This window comes from Xyrauchen texanus, chromosome 3 (genome assembly GCF_025860055.1).
Source record: "Xyrauchen texanus isolate HMW12.3.18 chromosome 3, RBS_HiC_50CHRs, whole genome shotgun sequence".
Lineage (NCBI taxonomy): Eukaryota > Metazoa > Chordata > Actinopteri > Cypriniformes > Catostomidae > Xyrauchen > Xyrauchen texanus.
This window is the reverse complement of record NC_068278.1, coordinates 55,438,837-55,460,284: the sequence shown is the minus strand read 5'-3', so window position 1 is coordinate 55,460,284 and position 21,448 is coordinate 55,438,837. Positions and strand designations below refer to the sequence as shown.

At 40.9% G+C, this 21,448-nt stretch overlaps 1 protein-coding gene across 2 annotated transcripts; it reads left to right on the top strand.

The window, feature by feature from the left end:
- The first annotated feature begins 1,337 nt into the window (after window positions 1-1,337).
- On the top strand, window positions 1,338-17,866 carry LOC127628722 (RING finger and CHY zinc finger domain-containing protein 1-like). Of its 2 annotated transcripts, none has more exons than XM_052105554.1 (8): window positions 1,338-1,391; window positions 3,510-3,629; window positions 11,243-11,358; window positions 11,505-11,583; window positions 11,695-11,798; window positions 15,780-15,809; window positions 16,084-16,204; window positions 17,536-17,860. In XM_052105554.1, the coding sequence occupies exons 1-8, from the start codon at window positions 1,338-1,340 to the stop codon at window positions 17,719-17,721; spliced, it is 810 nt and encodes a 269-aa protein (XP_051961514.1). In that variant the 3' UTR covers window positions 17,722-17,860. The 2 variants fall into 2 exon arrangements, with proteins under 2 accessions (XP_051961514.1, XP_051961523.1); XM_052105563.1 differs by lacking the exon at window positions 1,338-1,391 and adding an exon at window positions 11,028-11,060 and having other exon boundaries at window positions 3,539-3,629; window positions 16,069-16,204; window positions 17,536-17,866.
- The last annotated feature ends 3,582 nt before the right edge of the window (window positions 17,867-21,448 follow it).

The following is a 21,448-nucleotide window of genomic DNA, read 5'->3' as shown; positions in this document are numbered from 1 at the left end:
CAAGAGGGCATGCTGTATTTTAAGAGTAAACCTTTGTCTGTGTACAGCAATCATCATGTAAACATTTCCATTGTCTGTCATCGCAGACAGACACACAGAATGTTTCTGTAATAATGGAAATGTCCATAAATATCACAGATGGCTGAGGAAAGGATATAGTAGACAGATGATTAAAAGGAGAAAGTTGTTTACGCCCTTGAATATTCTAGTTTATTTTCCCCCTGGGTAGGATTATTTTGGAAAGTCAATTTCTGTATAGACATACTTTAAAATCCTAAAAAAACTTTTGAGCATTTTAACAATTATTGTCCTGGATAAAAATATACAATTCATTGAACACCTTGCTGATTGACCTTTTGTGACCCCATGCACCATTATTGGTTCATGTTATCATACTTAAAGGCATAAGATGTCACAATTGGAACCATAGGCTAATTTGTATCATAATTATTTAATCATAAAAATTACATAATTTAAAACACATGTGAAACCTGCCGCAACCTGACATTTCATAATGATATATACCCTTCCCTTGTCCCGAGAACATAGTTCAAACTTTCTGTTAAAATCTACTTACATTAGATAGATAGATAGATCGATAGATAGATCGATAGATAGATAGATAGATAGATAGATAGATAGATAGATAGATAGATAGATAGATAGATAGAGTTTGTTTTTGATTCACCATGTCCAATCCACATATACAGAATCAATATGATAGGCGTAGTTGAGAAATCAATATTTATTTTTTACTCTCCTCTTTGCCCAGCAAGTGGCGATATGCACGAATAATATGAATCGCCAAAAACAAAAGATTTATGTGGAAGTGAAAGTGGATCTTTACAGTAGAAAATTACTTAAATATTGATTTTTTTTCTCACCCAAACCTTTCATATCTCTTCAGAAGACATGGATTTAACTGATGGAGTCATAGGGATTACTTTTATGCTGCATTTATTTGCTTTTTGGGGCTTCAAAGTTCTGGTCACCATTCACTTGCATTGTATGGATCTACAGAGCTGAGATATTCTTATAAAAATCTTTGTGTTCAGCAGAAGAAAGAAACTAATACACATATGTGATGATATTTAGGGTGAACTCTCCCTTTAACAAAATAAACAAAACAAATACCCCGACATATTTAAAGATAATTAATTTAATTAAATCTTATGGCACCTATTACACAATTTAATTTAATATAATTTCATTATGTTATGAAATTAATATGCGTAAATCCTAAAAAATAGGCTAAAATACATTTAAAATGTATCCGTCACACACACTGACATAAAAGCATATTGTGTAAATAAAGTTTTTGCGCATTTGAATGAAACATGGCCGCCACAGATGCCGGATGTGAGCATTATGTTCGCAGCTGTTTGTTAAAAGTGAGCGAATTTATTTACATTCATTGACAGTTTACAGCGAATTTAAAATATTTCGTAAAAATGTCCTTGATCGCGTGTTAACTTGATCGTGGTTTAAATAAAAGTCTAATTAGCACACTAGTTAACTGTATAGGGAATGCACATGCGATCATTAAACCTGTTTTATATGTTTATTTTGAGAATATTTTATAAAGTATATTCTTAAACTACTTTAAAGAGTTCTTATCAAATAATCCTCCACGTGCAGCAATGACAGCTTTGCAGATCTTATTAATTAAGTATTAATATAATACACAATATATACACACACACACACACACACACACACACACACATATACAGGATTGTGGAGTAACGGAATACATGTAACTGGATGACGTATTTAAAATATAAGTAACTGTATTCCACTACAGTTACAATTTAAATAATTGGTAATTAGAATACAGTTACTTTAAAAATGTATTTTGATTACTAAAGAGATTACTTTGCATTTTATTGTCATTTGTTTCATTTAATATTTAGTCCTTTCAGATGGAAAACATTTATACCTATACATGATGCGATCCAAAGTGCATTTGAACAGCGGTGAAACACTTTCTTATCATGTGTTACATTCATACGAGCAGACAGAGAAGTACGTTTGGAGTAGAAGAAATAGAAATAAACCTTGTGTAAATTGTCAGCTTTACGGTAAGCTAAAATGCTATTTCTAGCCATTTTACATGCACATGTAACCAGACACAGTCATATTTTTTATCAAGGAAATTCACGTTGGATCATAATTCTTTTTTTCCAGTAAGAACTTTTGATATTAGGGCAAAAAACATATTCTTGATAATCATTTTTGTATTGTTTTCCAGTACAAATATCTAAAAGATATCAATTTGATTAATCTTGTTTTAGAAACAACACTGCATAAGATATTTAGGTTTTTCAGAGAATGTATTTTTAACGTATATTTTGTCTTACTGTACTGACAGAGTTTTTATAGTTAAAACAATTGAAAAAAATCTACCAGTGCTGAAGAAGTAATCCAAAGTATTTAGAATACATTACAAGTTACATTTTACAGCATGTATTCTGTAATCTGTTGTGGTATACATTTAAAAAGCAACCCTCCCAACCCTCAAGTATATATATATATATATATATATATATATATATATATATATATATACACACACACATTTATACATACATATTCATACACAAACACACGTAGTATAAAATTAAATTCAAATATGTTATATATATATATATATATATATATATATATATATTGCAAGGGAATGTAATGGCAGAAGAGGTTGGATGTGTTGGATAAATATAAAAAGACCAGACTGTGTATTGCACACAATTATTGCTCAGTGGGGCAGTTTTAACTGTTCATGAAACGGATCGTCTGAAAGAAAAAACTGTTCCTGTGTCTGACGGATCTGCTGCTCAGAGCTCTGAAGCGTCGGCCAGAAAGCAACAGTTCAAAAATGTAGTGGGCTGGGTGAGTGGGGTCCAGAGTGATTTTTCCTTCTTTATTCCTCACTCTGAAAGTGTATAGTTCTTGAAGGGAGGGCAAGGGGCAAACAATAATCCTCTCAGCAATCCGAACTGTCCTTTGTAGTCTTCTCATATCTGATTTTGTAGCTGCACCAAACCAAACAGTTGCTGAAGTGCAGAGGACAGACTCAATGACTGCTGAGTAGAACTGTATCTGATGTACTTATCCTCTTGTTTAGTTGTACATCTGACCTTCCACATCTCACAAAGACAATGTTAAGCTTCATTTAAAGAACCAAATAGCTTTCATCTGTGTTTGATATAATGGCAAGTGATTTTCTAGTACCAAATTAGCAATTTAACGTGAATTGTTGGAGTGATGGCTGCTTGTCTAGATTTGATCAAAAATGACTGTGTGTGATGGTGCTGTTTTTTACATCAGTAATGTCCTGACTATACTTTGTGATCAGTTGAATGCCACTTTGGTGAATTAAAGTAACAATTTCCTTCCGAAACAGCAAAATCTGCACATTATTCCCAATTTTCTTCTGCCAGTGTGTGTATATATATATATATATATGGTACTTTAATTAAAAATGGTATTTCCTTTTTTTTAATCTGCAGGCACCCTGCTGTGGGAAGTTTTATGTGTGCCGACTGTGTCATGATGATGAAGAGAATCATCAAATGGACCGATTTAAGGTTCAAGAGGTTAAATGTGCAGTGTGTAATACTATTCAAGAGGTAATGTCATATTTAAGCTCTTTTAAAAATGCAGTATACAATGTGCTTGGTCATGTTTTCAGTGAATCTGACGAAAACTGTCAAGAACATATCCAGGTTATATTCGACCCCACAATAGGTACAAATGAATTAATTAATAACATTTTACTTAAAGTTGCACTTTAAGGTCCTAAATTTGTTCCTAATTAAAAAAGTTGAACTCCTAAAGACACGCTGTAAAGAATCAGACATGTCGGGCAGATCCATTTGCAACAATATTTTAATGGGCAGACTTCAAGGAAACGTAAAACTTCTCAGCAATGAGCAAACACAAGGCAAAGGTCCAGTCTGATGCCCGGGAGAGGGTTCAAGTCAGGGGAAAAGGTCCGGCTGGATCCGAGATCGGCAGCAGGTGACAGAGAGGCGTGAAACAGGCTTGGTTCGGGGCAGGCGGCGAGATATCAGAGTCCAGTAGCAGGCACGGGTCGTTAGGCAGGCTGCAGACAGGCAGAAAGGTTAGTAACAGGCTGGGATCGTAACAACAGAATCACTTAGAGAACACTCAGACATGCAACATGGGGTGAAACAATACTTCGCACAAGATGCCGAGTTAATCAGGCAGATATAGTCTCAGGGCGAGGGTTTAATGCGGGACAGCTGGGGAGCAATCAAAGCATAATGATCCATACTGCGCTGAAGCTCTTAGTACTCAGGGGAGAGAGCGCGAGAGCGCGTGGAGTTAGCAGAGCAGGGTGCCGTAACAGAGCCCCCCTCCTGCGAGCGTCTCCTGGCGCAAGGAAACTGGTGACGGCGCGGTCTGCCGTGAGGTCGAGGAGCCGGCCTGTCAGGGTGATGGCGGTGGAAGTCTTGAGTGAGGGACGGGTCTAGTATGTCATTGGCGTTGACCCAGGAACGTTCCTCTGGCCCAAAGCCCTCCCAATCGACGAGGTATTGGAGATGCCCACCGCGACGCCTAGAGTCCAGCAGACAATGCACCTGGTAGGTCTCTTCGCCCTCTAACAGGATAGGTTGGGTGGCCGTCTCCTCTGAGTCCTCTCCGCGCTCTACAGATTGAGCAGAGGCTGGTTTGAGCAGGGAGACGTGGAACGTGGGTGAGATGCGCATGTGTCTGGGCAGGTCCAGACGAAACGACACAGGGGTGGTTTCACGGACGATCTTGAATGGGCCCAAGAATCTCGGACTTAGTTTCTTGCAGGGCAGCCTGAGGCGTAGGTCTCGTGTGGATAGCCACACCCATTGGCCGGGCTGGTAAACAGGTCCTGCCCTGCGATGCCTGTCTGCCCCCTCCTTGCCGCGTCTTATAGCATGCTGGAGGTGAGTGTGGGCCAAGTTCCAGGTCCTCTCACTCCGCCGGAGCCAATCATCCACGGCAGGGACGCTGGTGGGCTCACCTGACCAGGGGAACAGTGGGGGCTGGAACCCGAGGACGCATTGGAAAGGGGTCATCCCGGTAGAGTGCTTGCGGATGGAGTTCTGGGCATATTCGGCCCACATCAGGAAACGATGCCAATCCCCCTGCTGACGATGGCAGTAGGAGCCGAAGGAAGCGGAAATCTCCTGGTTGAGGCGCCCACTTGTCCGTTGGCCTGGGGTGGTACCCCGAAGTGAGACTCACGTTGATCCGTAGTCTCCCACAGAAGGCATTCCAGACGCGGGAAGTGAACTGGGGTCCCCTGTCAGACACAATGTCCTCTGGTAATCCGTAGAACCGAAAGACATAGTTACACAGATGTTCCGCCGTCTGCAGAGCGGTGGGTAGCCTGGGGAGCGGGATGAGCCGGCATGCCTTAGAGAAGCGGTCGATGACGGTCAGAATGGTTGTGTAGGGGAGGCAGATCCGTGATGAAGTCCACCGCGATGTGGGACCAAGGCCGTTGGGGAACAGGCAGGGGTTGAAGGAGGCCCGTGGGTAGCAGCCGAGAGGATTTCTGGGTGTTACAGACCCTACAGAGGCGAATGAATACGCTCGTGTCTCGAGTGAGCGTGGGCCTCCAGTACCGGTTCTGAAGGAGCTGGGTCGTGGCAGTGATTCCGGGGTGCCCGGAACAGGGAAGGGCGTGCACGTGGTTTATCACCTTGTCGCGGAGGGTTTCTGGTACAAAGATCCTCCCAGTGGGGCAGTCCGAGGGAATCTCGAGGTCAGCGTTGGCCTGGGTTCACTCGGTCTCGAGGTCCCATTGAATTGGTCCGAGGATGAGAGCTGGGTTGAGAATGGGTTCTGGAGTCGGGACCTCCGTTTCGGAGTCGAACAGTCGAGACGGGGCGGTAACTCACTGAAGTGGAACCGGGAAAAGAAGAGAGACCACCGGGCTTGACGTGCGTTCAGTCTCTTGGCCGTACGCAGGTACTCCAGATTCTTGTGGTCTGTGTACACGGAGAATGGGTGAGTCACTCCCTCGAGCCAATGGCGCCACTCCTCGAACGCTGACTTCATCGCTAACAACTCGCGTTCTCCGACGTCATAGTTCCTCTCTGCGGAACTCAACTTCCTGGAGTAGAAAGCGCAGGGATACAGCTTGGGGGGTTCGCCCTGACGTTGGGAGAGTACCGCTCCTAGCCCGGTGTTCGAAGCGTCCACCTCCACCACGAAGGGTAGGTCAGGGTTAGGATGGTGCAAAATGGGAGCAGAAGTGAAGCTGTTCTTGAGTTGCTTAAAAGCCCGGGAGGCAGCCTCGTTCCAAGCTAGCCCTCTCGTGCCCTTCCAAACCAGAGCTGTTAACGGGGCTGCTACGGAGCTGAAGCCTCTGATGAAGCGGCGATAGAAATTGGCGAAGCCCAGGAAGCGTTGCAACCCCTTTAGGGTGGAGGGTTGGGTCCAGTCTACGACTGCTCTCACCTTATTCTCATCCATGGCCACGCCCTCCGGGCGGATGACGTACCCCAGAAAGGTTGTAGATGTCTGATGGAAGTCACACTTCTCTATCTTGGCGTAGAGTTGGAACCGAAGGAGCCTTCGAAGTACCGCGCGGACATGCTGGATGTGGGCTTCATGGGTGTCAGAATAAATCAAAATGTCGTCAATGTAGACGATTACACTTCGGTGGAGCAGATCACGGAGGACGTCGTTGACGAAGGATTGGAAGACGGCAGGGCTGTTAGAAAGGCCAAAAGGCATGACGAGATATTCATAGTGCCCAGTGCTCGTGGAGAAGGCAGTCTTCCATTCGTCCCCCTCTCGGATTCAAACCAGGTTATAGGCGGAGCGCAGGTCCAGCTTGGTGTAATATTTGGCCGTGCGAAGAAGCTCTAGAGCGGCCGGTACCAGCGGCAGTGGGTAACGGAACTTAACGGTACATTCGTTCAGTGCTCTGTAGTCGATGCAGGGTCGCAGTCCTCCATCTTTTTTTTTGACGAAGAAGAACCCGGCTGACAGAGGGGAAGTGGAGGGATGGATGAACCCCTTTGCGAGCTCCTCCTCCACGTATTTCCGCATGGCCTCGGTCTCAGGTTGGGACAGTGAGAAGATGCGGCCTCTGGGTGGTGTGTTATTGGGTACGAGGTCTATGTCGCAGTCGTATTCCCGATGGGGCGGTAGGTTGGTGGCTTTGACCTTGCTGAAGACCTCTACTAGATCGTGGTATACGGTAGGTAGGCGAGATAGCACGGCGTCGTCTCGGGGTTCGGTAATGCCTTGGACCCTTAAGGGTTTGACGACAGACAGACACCTCGAAAAACACCTCTCTCCCCAGCTGATTATCTGCCCGGTAGTCCACTCCAACTGGGGGTTGTGCTTCCTTAGCCAGGGTAAGCCCAGGATGACCGGAGTGTGAGGAGCTTGGAGAATGTAGAACTGGACCTTCTCATGATGGAGTTGGCCGGTATGCATGCGAAGCGCCTGGGTCATGTGTGTGATGCATCCTGTGCCGAGTGGACGTCCGTCGACAGCCTCTACTGACAGCGGAGGTGTGCAAGAAATGAGGGCTATCTTGTGAACCTGGGCAAAAACTTTAGACATGAAATTACCAGCTGCCCCGGAGTCAACTAGGGCGACGGTACTGACAGCTTGCCCCTTTATAGTGAATTCAAGAGGCACTGATACACAGGTGAGAGGATTTAAACAGTCGAGGGTTAGACTCACCGTGGTTCTGTCCTTGTGTGTAGGTCGCAGAAGGCAGTGCAGACGGAAGTGACCGGAACCCCCGCAGTACAGACATAGGTTCAGAGATCAGCGGCGCTCCCTCTCCTCCTCGGAGATGTGTGAGGCGTTGATCTGCATCGGCTCGTAGGTCTCAGCAGACAAGTTAGAAGCACGTGGTGCGGGACTGACGCGCATAGCGCCCGTTGGGCGGAGACTGGGGCGTCGTGAGCGCATCAGGTTGTCCAGCTGGATGGTGAGATGAACAGACTGATCCAAATCCTTTCCTTCGTCGCGACAGGCCAGCTCCACTTGTAAATCGTGTCGGAGACCCCTTCGGAAGACCACCTTGAGAGCGTTCTCCGTCCAATTGGTTTGGGCTGCTAGCGTCCGAAATTTGAGGGCGTACTCTGAGGCGGGCGATCTCCCCTGTGAGAGTTCCAAGAGAAGATCCTCGGCTCCTTTCCCCTCCCTGGCATGCTCGAACACAGCTTGGAAACGTTCCAGAAATTCTCTGTAGGAAGAGAAGGCGGACCCATCTGGTTTCCAGACCGCGGTGATCCATTCCAACGCGCGACCGGTGAGTAGCGTGCACACAAAGGCAATTTTGCTGGCATCTGTGACGTGCAGGGCTGTCTGCTGGGCGAGATACAAAGAGCATTGAAGAATAAAGCCCCTGCATTTACCTGGGTCACCCTCATACCTCTCAGGGCACGCGAGGTGCGGGTTGGAGCTCGCAGTGTGCGGCTGGTCTAGCGAGAGGGGCGGCGCGGTGAGTGTTGGAACGGCCGTGGGTGCCGCGATGGACTTCTGTAGGGCTCGTACCGCTGAGACCAATTCCTCCGTGAGCGTGGTCAGGCCGGATAACTGGTGATGATGGGCGGCCAGCTGAGAGGCTTGGTTGGTGACAGCGGCCGACAGAGGAGTTATTGTCGCTGGATCCTCGTTTGGCGAAGTATTCTGTAAAGAATCAGACATGTCGGGCAGATCCATTTGCAACAATATTTTAATGGGCAGACTTCAAGGAAACGTAAAACTTCTCAGCAATGAGCAAACACAAGGCAAAGGTCCAGTCTGATGCCCGGGAGAGGGTTCAAGTCAGGGGAAAAGGTCCGGCTGGATCCGAGATCGGCAGCAGGCGACAGAGAGGCCTGAAACAGGCTTGGTTCGGGGGAGGCGGCGAGATATCAGAGTCCAGTAGCAGGCACAGGTCGTTAGGCAGGCTGCAGACAGGCAGAAAGGTTAGTAACAGGCTGGGATCGTAACAACAGAATCACTTAGAGAACGCTCAGACATGCAACATGGGGTGAAACAATACTTTGCACAAGATGGCGAGTTAATCAGGCAGATATAGTCTCAGGGTGAGGGTTTAATGCGGGACAGCTGGGGAGCAATCAAAGCATAATGATCCATACTGCGCTGAAGCTCTTAGTACTCAGGGGAGAGAGCGCGAGAGCGCGTGGAGTTAGCAGAGCGGGGCGCCGTAACACACGCATTGTAATTTTGCACTATATGTAGGAAATCATGACCTACATATTAAAATGAAGACTCCAGTCATATCAGTAACCTTATAAAAGCTGTTTTATTCCACATGGAGAGGGTCTGCACATGGGGGCTGCCATGTTTGAATCACATGACCAGCCGAATACTACTCGCTTAATCTCAGTAACCATCCTGTTATTTGACACTTTCACTCATTGACTAAAATAATCATGGCTGACTGTGAATTCTTAATTTCCACAATGGAATCTGAAAATGAAACTTATAGATTTTTTGGGGGGGCTTTTAAGTCCTCGTGGTCGCGTAGTGACCCGCCACAAACCGGGTGGCAGAGGATGAATCCCAGCTGCCTCCACGTTTCAGACCGTGGCTTGTTGAGACCGTTGCTACAGAGACATAGCGTGCGTGGAGGCTTCACGCAATCCACCGCGGCATCCACGCACAACACATTACGAACCACATTATAGTGACCACGAGGAGGTTACCCCATGTGACTACCCTCCCTAGCAACCCGGCCAATTTTGGTTGCTTAGGAGATCTGGCTGGAGTCACTCAGCATGCCCTGGGATTCTAGCGAACTCCAGGGGTGGTAGCCAGTGTCTTTACCGCTGAGCTACCCAGGCCCCGAAAACATTTGATTTGAAATGATGTTAGGTGTAAATGTAAGTCCAAGATGACACAAATACAAAAGTGCACCTTTAAAGAAAATGAAGCCTATTTAATATATATATATATTTTTTTTTTAAATGGGGACCTGGGTAGCTCAGTGAGAATTGACGCTGACTACCACCCCTGGAGTCACGAGTTCGAATCCAGGGTGTGCTTAGTGACTCTGGCCTGGTCTCCTAAACAGCTAAAATTGGCCCTGTTGCTAGGGAGGGTAGAGTCACAAGGGGTAACCTCTTGTGTCTCGGAAGCGGAGGCAACTGAGACTTTTCCGCCGCCACCTGGATTTATGCGTGTAACCGCGCCACCACGACGACCTACTAAGTAGTGGGAATTGGGCAATCCAAATTGGGGAGAAAAGAGGATAAATATTAAAAAAAGATCGTTTTTTACATTTTGACATTTTAATGACAATTAAGCAAATTTCTTTACCACAATACCTAAAATGAAAATTCTTATTACTGTGATGCAAAAAAAGACTATATTTAAATAATGTATGTATACGTCATTGTAGTATTTGTTGTAATGCACGTTATATTTGCTGATTTAAATAATAAAATATTGCATTTCAGTAATTCATAGTAGTTAGAACCTAATGAAAATTTGGGAACTACAATGAAAATTCTCTCATCATTTACTTGCCATCCCAGATATAAATGACTGTCTTTCTTCTGCAGACTACAAGAAAAGTTCTGCTCTCCGGGTTCATACGATGCAAGTGAATGGTGATCAGACCTTTGTAGCCTAAAAAAAGTCACATAAAGGAAACTTCAAAGTAATCCATACGACACCAGTTGTTAAATCCATATATTTTGAAGTGATATGATAGATATGGGTGAGAAATTTAAGTCTTTGTTTTTAACCCTAAATCTCCACTTTCACTTTCACTTTTACTTTTGCCTGTTTAATTTCACTTTAACATCTGAAAGTGAAAGTGGAGATTTAGAGCAAAAACTAAAATTTTTATCTGTTTCTCACCCACACCTATAATATCGCTTCTAAAGATATGGATTTAACCACAGGAGACTTATAAGATTACTTTTATGTTTCATTTATGTGATTTTTGGAGCTACAAAGGTCTGATCACCATTCAAATACATTGTTTCAGCACTGTAGGTCCTTACATTCTTCTAAAAATCTTTGTCTGTGTTCTGCAGAAGAAAGTCATACACATCTGAGATGGCATGAGGGTGAGTAAATGATGAGAGAATTTTCATTTTGGGGTGAGCTATCCCTTTAATTGAAGTTTAACATTTTTAATTCTTTAACCTTATTTGACATGACTGAAGGTGCTGAATGTTATAAGCTGATTTTTAACTCTGATTTAGGATTAAATTGCCTCTAAATACCTCTGTCCTTCTGTATTGTTCAGGCTCAACATACATGTAAGGAATGTAAAGTGAAGTTCGGCGAGTATTACTGTGGCATTTGTCATCTGTTTGATAAAGACAAGAAGCAGTACCACTGCCAGCCCTGTGGAATATGCAGGTTTGCATAACATTTACATTTATCATCCAGCACACACTTTTATTCAAAGCAACTTTGTTAATCAAGAGAAGCAGTAACTCTGTGATTATTCATTTAAAGCTATTTCTTAATTGCTATTCTACTCTATGTCCTTTCTTCACCTTCAGAATTGGTCCAAAAGAGAAATACTTCCACTGCACAAAATGCAATTTATGTTTAGCCACTGATCTTAAACATAATCACAAGGTACACAACTAATTATCTTGATTCTGCCTGAGTCATTGGTTCTATTCAACTGGAAATACTTGTTTACTTTCTTGTTGTTAGGGAATAATTAAGCACTGCTTTTTGTGTCAGTGTGTTGAGAATGTCTCCAGACAGAACTGTCCTGTATGTATGGAAGACATCCACACGTCCAGAATAGGGGCTCATGTTCTTCCCTGTGGCCATCTCCTACACAGGTGAGTGTTTTTTAATGATCTACATGTTAACTCATAAATTAGAATGAAAAGAAGCTCAGAATTAAGTCACTAGTCAGGACTGTAGGGCACATATTTATACTGTTTATGTAAAGTAATTAATTGCTGAAATAATTTACAGTGCTTATCTTTTTTTATGCAGTCACAATATTATCCATAGAAACTTTTACCAAGTTGCTCACAATAACTTCAAGTAAAAAAAAAAAAATGAATTAATTTAAAGGGCTAGTTCAACCCAAAATGAAAATCTCTCATCGTTTACTCACCCTCATGCCATCCCAGGTGTGTATTCTTTCTTTCTTTAACAGAACACATTTGAAGAAAATTTGAAGAATTGAAAAATAGGAATATATCTTAGCTCAGTAGGTCCTTAAAATGCAAACGGATGGTGATCCAACCTTTTGAAGCTCCAAAAATCACAGACAGTCAGCATAAACATCATCCATACGACCAGGGTGCGATTTGTTGAAAAACCAGAGGGCGGGGGGACATGTCAATGTGAATGTCATCATTTACATTTTTATGTCGAAATTCAGACAATGGTGTAACTCATATCCAAAGCAGTCTTAAATTCTTAAACCGTAGACTAAAACCACAGAAAATAGTTATTTTAACTGAATTTAAATTAATCAAAATAATTAACGGTAAAATTATTTTAAACAATTAACAGGAGGCATTAGTATTAGCTGTCAAATATTTTGCTGCAGGGCTAACATTATCTAAGAAATTACAGATTTGATCATCATCCATCACCATTTTTATGGACTATAAATTATAAAGATTTCAGCGTTTTTACCTTTTATAAAACACCTGGTAAAATAATCCCAGGTTAAGGTTTACATTTTGTGAATCTGAACTGTCTGTTAGCCCTAGGCTTTAATTATGGCCCAAGCACTGAAAGTGCGGAGGCCCTATTGTTCTTCCAAGGATTATTAGGGGGCAAGCAGCGAAGCTGCTGGAACCCTTTTGTAATTGTACTGATTTTCTTCTTTTTCCTTCTTTTTTCTGCCCTAAAAGTGTCGGGGCGTCAGAGACCATGAGTCGTGGAGACACCAAACTTGGCAGGATGATCCCAAATCCCCCTCACTACACAGGCGCACAAATGCACACCCATCTGGCCCTAGGTGGCACTATAATACACTTTTACGTTATAAAACACTTTTACGTTTCGGCTCATATCACTGCAATTGTAAGGGCTAGAATATACATTTTACACTGATTCCTTGAGTACAGCCATACAAAAGTATATCTTCCGATTTCATTTCCGTCTATAATTTTTCGAACTCCTAGACCGTTAGTCCGATCGGCATACATCATCTACATACCCTCCTGACAAAAGTTATCAAAAGAATTTTGGTACGTCAAATCGATATTAACAATACAATTCCTTCGTTTTAATGCAATTTGAGTAATTGATCAATATCTACTCATCGCAAACTCCAAATGTAACCAAACTTTGTACACATAGTCAACAGGATGTTTAGAAGATGTTAACAAAGTTTCATACAATTCCAACACTAGAGGACACTACAACTAAAAAAACTGTCATAACTTTGCAGCCGTCTGAGCGACAAAGTTCAAATTAAATATGTGCATCTTCTTTGGTTCAAATGCTAACATATACTTAAAAAATCTATTTGACAAATTAACAAAAATGTCCGCCACCAGCCAATCAATCTTTCAGCACCATATAACTCGTATTGGGAATGGCCGAGGGTTATGGAAATTACTATAAACAAGCAGGGTGTCAACTTGAAGCCACATATAAAATTTTGTGACAGTCGGCCACACGGTGTTGTTATAATTAGCTAATTTGCATTTTTGCTCATAACTCTGAAACCGTATAGACTACAATAAACATTTGTAGCTTCTCTGAATCCCCAGTGATATTGTCACTTGAATTTCAATTCCGCAAGCAACTTTTTTTACAATTTCGATTAATTCGAAAAACCTACTTTTTCGAACTCGTCACGAAACTTGGGATATATAATTTACAGACCCTCCAGAAATTTGATGCGTCGAATCGTTCCAAAGATATAAGCAAATATGTTTTGGCCATGGCTTATAATGACTAATTAGCCTGTATCTTGTGAGTGCAATTTTCAAACTTAGCAAAATTTGTTCACATGGACAATGTTCACACAAGAGAACACTCTGAGGTAACATGACGAGTTCCATTAATTTTTGTATGCTAGGGGGCGCTATAACTTAAGAAAATTGCAACTGTGCTCAATGCAAGTGAAATGTCACACCAAAATAGCTGTGATTCTTTTAGTCACCTCTCCATATGTGGCCTCCGACAATAGCCGCTTGTGGCTATATTTATTATTATTCTTTTCAAAGTTTTCTGTACTTTTGGGGTACTTAACATGCATGAAATCTTGCACACACATCGTCGTGGGCTATTAGGGCCTTTAAAATGGGCATGTAAGACGGCCTCTGTAGCACCCTCATTTTCACCTACAGTCACCAAAATTGGTACGTATATAGTTTTCATCGAGCCGGACAACTTTCATAATTATAGTTATTAGCTCTGCCAAACAGGAAGTCATCAATTTTAATTTATATTTTTTATATTGCAGTCTCTGAATTTTTAAATATTCCTCCTTGGGGATTCTTGAGACTGTCACCACATTTAGACAACATTATGACAATACATTGAAGATGCTAAATTGTGGACAGATTTATGATATATCGAATGGTGTTGCCATGGCGAAGCATTAAATTAATAGCGAAAAATGGGAAACAGGAAGTGTCACACAGCTGTGTGCAATGTGTGATTTAGATCAAAATTGAGATGTATGTTTAGTCTTGGGAGCTAATCACATGGATGTGACTATTTTGGGACGCAGTCATAGCACCACCACTTGGCAGGGAAATCCCCCACATCCCGACTCCACTGGTTAAATTATTGTCTTCTAAATTGAAATGATTGTTTTGGTGCAAAAAAAGATAAACAATTAAGTACTTTTTAACTATAAATCATCGTCAGCAGCAGTACGCGCATGTGATGTAATCAGGTTGGCATGTTCAAGCGAGAACAGATGCACGTGCAACACACCTGGAAGAGCAGCACTGTTTACAACTGAGCTGGAGGAACGTTTTACAAAAGCTTAGTTGGTTTTGGTTTAGATGGATTTGATTTGTGTGCTCATCCTGGATGTCTTAACTGAGAGAAAAAAACATGAGATTACATCTGTAACATGCCAGCACAAATACATCACATGAGAGACCGTGTGAACTCTACCCTTCTGTTAATGCACATACTGCTGCTGACAGGAAGCGTTGATTTATCATTAAAAAGTACTATAATATTGATCTTTTTCACACCAAAAGCAATCGTTTCACTTTAGAAGACATTCATTTAACCAGTGGAGTTGTATGGATGAAGTTTATGCTGACTGTTAGTGATTTTTGTAGCTTCAAAGATCTGATCACCATCCACTTGCATTTTCAGGACCTACTGAGCTTTGATATTTTTCCATTTTTCTTCAAAAATGTTCTGCAGAAGAAAGTAAGTTATACACATCTGGGATGGCATGAGGGTGAGTAAATGATGAGAGAATTTTCGTTTTTGTGTGAACTATGAAAGACAGTTACCTATCGACTACATAATGAGGGAAACCATCCACTCTTTGAAACCAGCAGATTTTGACTTCTGAGATATCAGTATGATATCCATTCATTCTGCATGATTGATTTAATTAAGCCTGAAATCACAATATGGCCTTACGCGACTGCTAAACCTTCAGTCAGTGCTGTGTGAGCAAGCAGCGCCCTCTAGTGGTTTTGACACCATTCTTCATTACCTATTATACCATTCTTCAAATACTTTTATTTGCAAATAATCAACATTTCCATTAAAAAGTCCAGTTTAGTTGTCTAGTAAGTCCCTCAGCTTTGATCTCTGTGATTAGATGTAAAATTACACTTTTTTTGTTTTGTTTCCTTTCTTACTTGCAGAACATGCCTTGAAGATATGTTCAGAACTGGGTAAGGGTCATCTTTTTTTGTTTCAAGTTTTTTTTTTACTTCAGTTGTCATTGTTGAATTTTTGCTCATGTCTACATAGATTCAAACAGACATTTTGAATATTAAGAGCCTACACCCCTATGATAAAATGACAGCACCTCTATGCTACATTAAAATATACATTTGGATGTTCCTGAACCAGTTTAAGGTTTAAATAACAATGTAATTTTCCATATGTGAGAAAGGTGTTCAGAGTATCAACAGTGTTTATATTTAGTAGTTGTCTTTCCTGCAGTGCTTACCGCTGTCCACTGTGTAAGCACTCGGCCTTGGACATGGAGCAGCACTGGGAACAGATGGATAACGATATTGCCCAGTCACCCATGCCCACAGAGTACCAGGAAACAACAGTTAAGGTAATGTAGCAAAGAAAAGACACCTAACATTTACGTTTAGCTGATGCTTTCATCCAAATTGACCAAAATGACAAATGAGGAACTATACAAATATGAACATTTGTTTGAGAGTCTGTAAGATTGTAAAATGTAACCTTAGTTTTAAAATGCTTAACGTTCAACGCAGATATTTTTGGTCATTAACAGGATATGTCAACATTAGCAAAGTGTCATTTCTTCAGTGTTGTCACATTAAAAGATATTATCAAATATTAGCAAAAATGTGAGGGGTGTACTCACTTTTGTGAGATACTGTATATATATATATATATATATATATACACACACACACAGGTATATATATAATTAAGCTGTCTATCTATCTACTGTATCTACAGAACTTACAAATATGTGAACTTACTGTTTTTTTCTGCTATTTATAGTTTGAATATCCTATTTTACCTAATATATAAATATTAAATTATATAAATGTATACAAAACTTTGAATACAAAACGTCTTAACATTTTTTATTCAATGTTTTGTATAAATGTAAATTCTGTGTATATAAAGTATATATATAATATATATAGAATTAAGCCTAGTTTTAGGAGCATTAAAATGTTTTGTGACAATTCAGTACATATTCTTACATTTTCGTACATAACCCTAACCCTATTTTTAAAATGATTTAAAAGAATTATCCCCTTTTCTCCCAATTTGGAGTGTCCAATTCCCACTACTTGGTTGGCCCTCATGGTGGCGTGGTTACTCACCTCAATCCGAGTGGCGGAGAACAAAGCTCAGTTGCCTCCGCTTCAAAGACAGTCTATCAGCGCATCTTATCACGTGGCTCGTTGTGCATGACACAGCGGAGACTCACAGCATGTGGAGGTTCATGCTACTCTTGGCGATCCACGCACAACTTACCACCCACCCAATTGAGAGCGAGAACCACTAATCGCGACCATGAGGAGGTTACCCCATGTGACTGTACCCTCCCTAGCAAATGGGCCAATTTTGGTTGCTTAGGAGATCTGCCTGGAGTCACTCAGTATATACTGGATTCTAACTCGTGACTCCAGGGGTGGTAGTCAGTGTCAATACTCGCTGAGCTTCCCTGCCCCCCCCCTTTAATTTTAATTCTAATTACAGCAATGATATATAAATAATGATATTTAAATTGTGACAAAGTATTAAATTGTGGTACTGTTTGTGGTTCCACCTTGAATGTATGCCTATTTTAAAAAATATGACAATGGACATGTTTTTGTGAGATTCATCTTTTTAAATAATTTATGCCAAAAGGGTGCGTTTTCTGTGTTTGTGTGTGTGTATTTGTAATTTTTGCAGATAATATGCAATGACTGCCAGGCTCATTGTATTGTCACCTTCCATGTGTTGGGGATGAAATGCAGCAGCTGTGGCTCCTACAACACCACCCAGGATGGGGGGCTGATCATGCCCCCTGTTGTAGACACACAACATACTGCAGGACAGCCACTTGAAGATGAGCAAGACGCTGAGCAACATGAGTGACGTTATGACTCTAATAACTAATTTAGTAAAAGCTTTCATCTATCTACCATGTCTATACAACAATTCTGTGTTATTGCTTCATTAAAATGAATGAGAAATTGAGAACATTTGGGTTGAGGCTTCTTTGATCGGATAGACACTGTCAGATCTTCTCTTGATGCCCAAGTCAGACCTCTAATTGTCTGGGACACGTGTGATTAAAATGTCCAGATTTACTTTCTCATAAAGAATGATCGAATTTACTTGCACATAATTTTCTGAGTAAGGTCTACTACTAAACTAAATAAAAGTGTTTAGTAAGTGATAGTAAAACATGACTTAAATATTGAGCTTCTCTCATCCATACCCATTATATCTCTTCTGAAGAGAGAGATTTAACCACTGGAATGGTATGGATTTTTATATTTTTAGTGCTTTTGGAGCTTAAAAATGTTAGTCCACATTTACTTGCATTGTATGGACCTACAGAGCTGAATTATTCTTCTAAAAATGTTTGTGTTCAGAAGATGACAAAGTCATACACATCTGGGATGGCATGAGGGTGACATTTTTCGTTGAACTAGTGCCATAAGTTTCAGGTTCCTCGCAATAAATATACCATGGTTTTACCATAGTAACCATATTTTAATCTTGTTATTCATAGTAAAACAGGAAACTAAAAATGATGGTTATAAAAAAAATTACTGTTTTACTACCCCATTTCACTGAATTTTGGTGCTTATGTAATTCAGATGTCCTAACAAGATGTTCATTTTCTCTCAGGCTTTTAATGGTCCTTGGTTTAAAACCTCTGATGTAAACAGAAGTTGTTTGTTTCTCTTTTGTTGTGCTGAGGTAGGTGACCAAACAAAAGTCAACAGCAGATACACTGTTGTAAATGTTTCCAGTACAACGAGAGATGCGGAAAGTATAAATTAACTTCAACATATACTGTACATTTCTAAAGGTTTTAGTTATATTTTATATATGTCAGGGCATCAGTGGGCGAAGAAAAACAAAATTGCTTCACTTTGTCGCTAAAACGGTTCTCAATTAACATATTTTCTGTTAGACAACGGAACGGAACTTAGCTAACGTTACATGTTTATGAGTTTGAAGAAGGTTTATTGTTGTGTTTGGATAAGTAAAATGTACAGAGTCTGTAAATATACGATCTGAAGTCGGACAGTTCAGAAACCGAACCGGAATGAACTAAAACTCTGATTAGTAGTGAATATAAGCGCATGCCAAGAAAAAACGGTCAAATTAAATGTTTTGAATTAAAACAAAGGAGAAGGCAGCTGCTATGTGATCACTGATTGGTTCCTGCTAACACAGCGTGCACATGCGCAGCTCATTCATGTCTATGTCCGCTGGCGTGCAGTCAACGGAATGTGCTGCTCCTCTCAGCCGCTCACTGAACAGAGCAGACGCAGCGGGGAAGACCTCACGCTTGCAGTACTGGCGATATTTGGAATTTGGAAAGTCGCTAGATTTGTCGCTAGTCGCTTTTTTTGAAAACAATGTCGCTAAAGGGGTCTGAAAAGTCGCTAAGTTGGCAACAATGGCTTGCTTCGAGAAAGCGTGGTAAAAATTCGCGTTCGGTGTGCAAAGGCCTTTGCCGCAGCACCCGTCACTGGTAAAATTAAAGTGGAGTCTTTAGATTATTGTATAATCAGTCCTATTTTTATTTGTGGTTTGTTTGAATAAGCACAAGTTAAATGTAACATTACCTGCAATAATGTTCTCAATGGTGTACAAGAAAACAGTGCCAACTTTCCACAAATATGGATCACCGTCTTTCACATGAACAAAACCAATCATCTAGATCTCAGTTTACCCCATGTGTGTTTTATGTAAAGTTATTACAAATTTCTTATGTATTAAATACCACTGTGGACATTTCTTTGCAACAGTCACAATTTTCAGTTCATTCCATTTTCAAAATAATTATGCTATTTTTATTACATATAAGAAAAGGAACATGTTTAATAAGTGTACTTCTAGGCTAAATATAGAAAAAAAAAAAAGTTCAGGTGAATAAAAAGCTTGCTACTCAAATTTACCACAGTCAAGGACAGATAGGATAGGCCAACCCATTTATCAAGGTAGCAATTTCACAAACACAAATACTTAAATATTAATTTTTTGCAGATTGTCGCTTGTGTACTGGGCAATTAAATGTTATCTCCTCTGGCAGGTTCTGGCTGAGGATTGGTGTACATCACCGTGAAACATTGTGGTTCTCTGGTGATAACGTCTGGAACTGAAGCCTTTGGAGTTTCAGGATCTGGTTTACCAGTTACTGCAACCTTGACTGGTAGAAGACCAGGGCTTGCCATCATGTCCCCCTCTACAACAGTTTTCTCAGTGATGGTAGGATGAGATGTAGTTTGCTCAAGGACAGGATGTGGACTTTGGTCAGTGGGTTGGTGCAGGTTGTTTTCGGTGCCCGGTGATGATTCCTCCATAATGTGCGGTTGCATGGTGTCCAGCACAATTGGTCGTGCTGTTGTTCTCAGTATAGTGACCTCCTCTGAAGACTCGCTGGACTCTGATGATTCAGAACTGGATAATGCCTGCTGGTTGTGATACAAGCTGACCTGTCAGGAAAATGATGGGCACACACACAACATGAACAACTTTTTTATATGAGCAATACACGTTTTATTTATAAAGCACGTGTCATACACTTTAGTTATGTAAAACGTCCAAATACCACATTTACATTACCAGCAGCTTAAACCAGCCCAATTGATGCATTTGAGTTTTTGCAGAAATTGCCAGTTTTAATTGGTCTTCCAGTCTGAAAGGGTCTGCATTCGCAAAACCATTTAAAAACTGGCAACCAGGCTTTGAGACCAGCTAGGACCAGCAAACAAGGCTGGTTTAATCATTTTAGTTTCTCTCCCCGTAGGGGAAGCTTTAAAAAAATAAATGAAATTCAACTTTAAAAAATCAGTTACTTAAAGAATGGAAAAAATGATCAATTAATTAATGGTGATTAAAAATGGATAAAAATGTGCAATTAAAAGGACAAACTGAATTCAATTTCATGCAATGATGATAAATGCAGCACAGCGCATAATGAGAATGCACAGTTAAACATCTTTTTAGTCTGGAATAAAAAATAAGATGCAATATACTAACCGGCTTAGACACTGTAAAAGTCACTAAAAAGAATCCAAATAGTGCTGGTCCCAAGCGGTCCATCTTTTATTAAATGAAAATAGTCCTAAAAAAAAATAATAAAAAAACCCCCATGTTAACATGAAACACTGCTTTAAAAATGCATATTATATAAACTGGAAAAACACATTACCTTGTCAGCGTCCTCCTAAAGAAACGAAAAATATGTATTTAACACACTGAACACCATACAGCCTTAGACAGAGTGGAACTAAATGGTGCCTATTTATTTGAGTTAACTTTTCACACATGTACAAATGAATGTTTAGTGCTATGTTTTATGATCCCTTTCTCTGTAATTTAGTTTGACCTACCAGCTCAAGTTTTAAATGATGTAAATCAGTGAAGTTACAGACCACCACTGAAGCTCACTAGAATGATCCTATGATAAAACAACCGTGAAATTAACTAGTAAACTTTTTTTTAGTTTAAGCAATAAAACCCTGTCTCTGTGGCTGCTCATCTTAAATTGTAAACACACAAGGACAGAAGCCATCTTTTTATAGACCAGCGATTTAACTCCTAGTGAAAACGGATGTCATAACACATCAATCATGCT

Coding starts and splice junctions, on each gene's coding strand:
- LOC127628722 (XM_052105554.1), top strand. CDS start 1,338: ATGGCCGCCACAGATGCCGGATGTGAGCATTATGTTCGCAGCTGTTTG. Junction 11,799..15,779: donor TGTGGCCATCTCCTACACAG/GTGAGTGTTTTT, acceptor TCTTACTTGCAG/AACATGCCTTGAAGATATGT. Junction 16,205..17,535: donor ACCAGGAAACAACAGTTAAG/GTAATGTAGCAA, acceptor TAATTTTTGCAG/ATAATATGCAATGACTGCCA.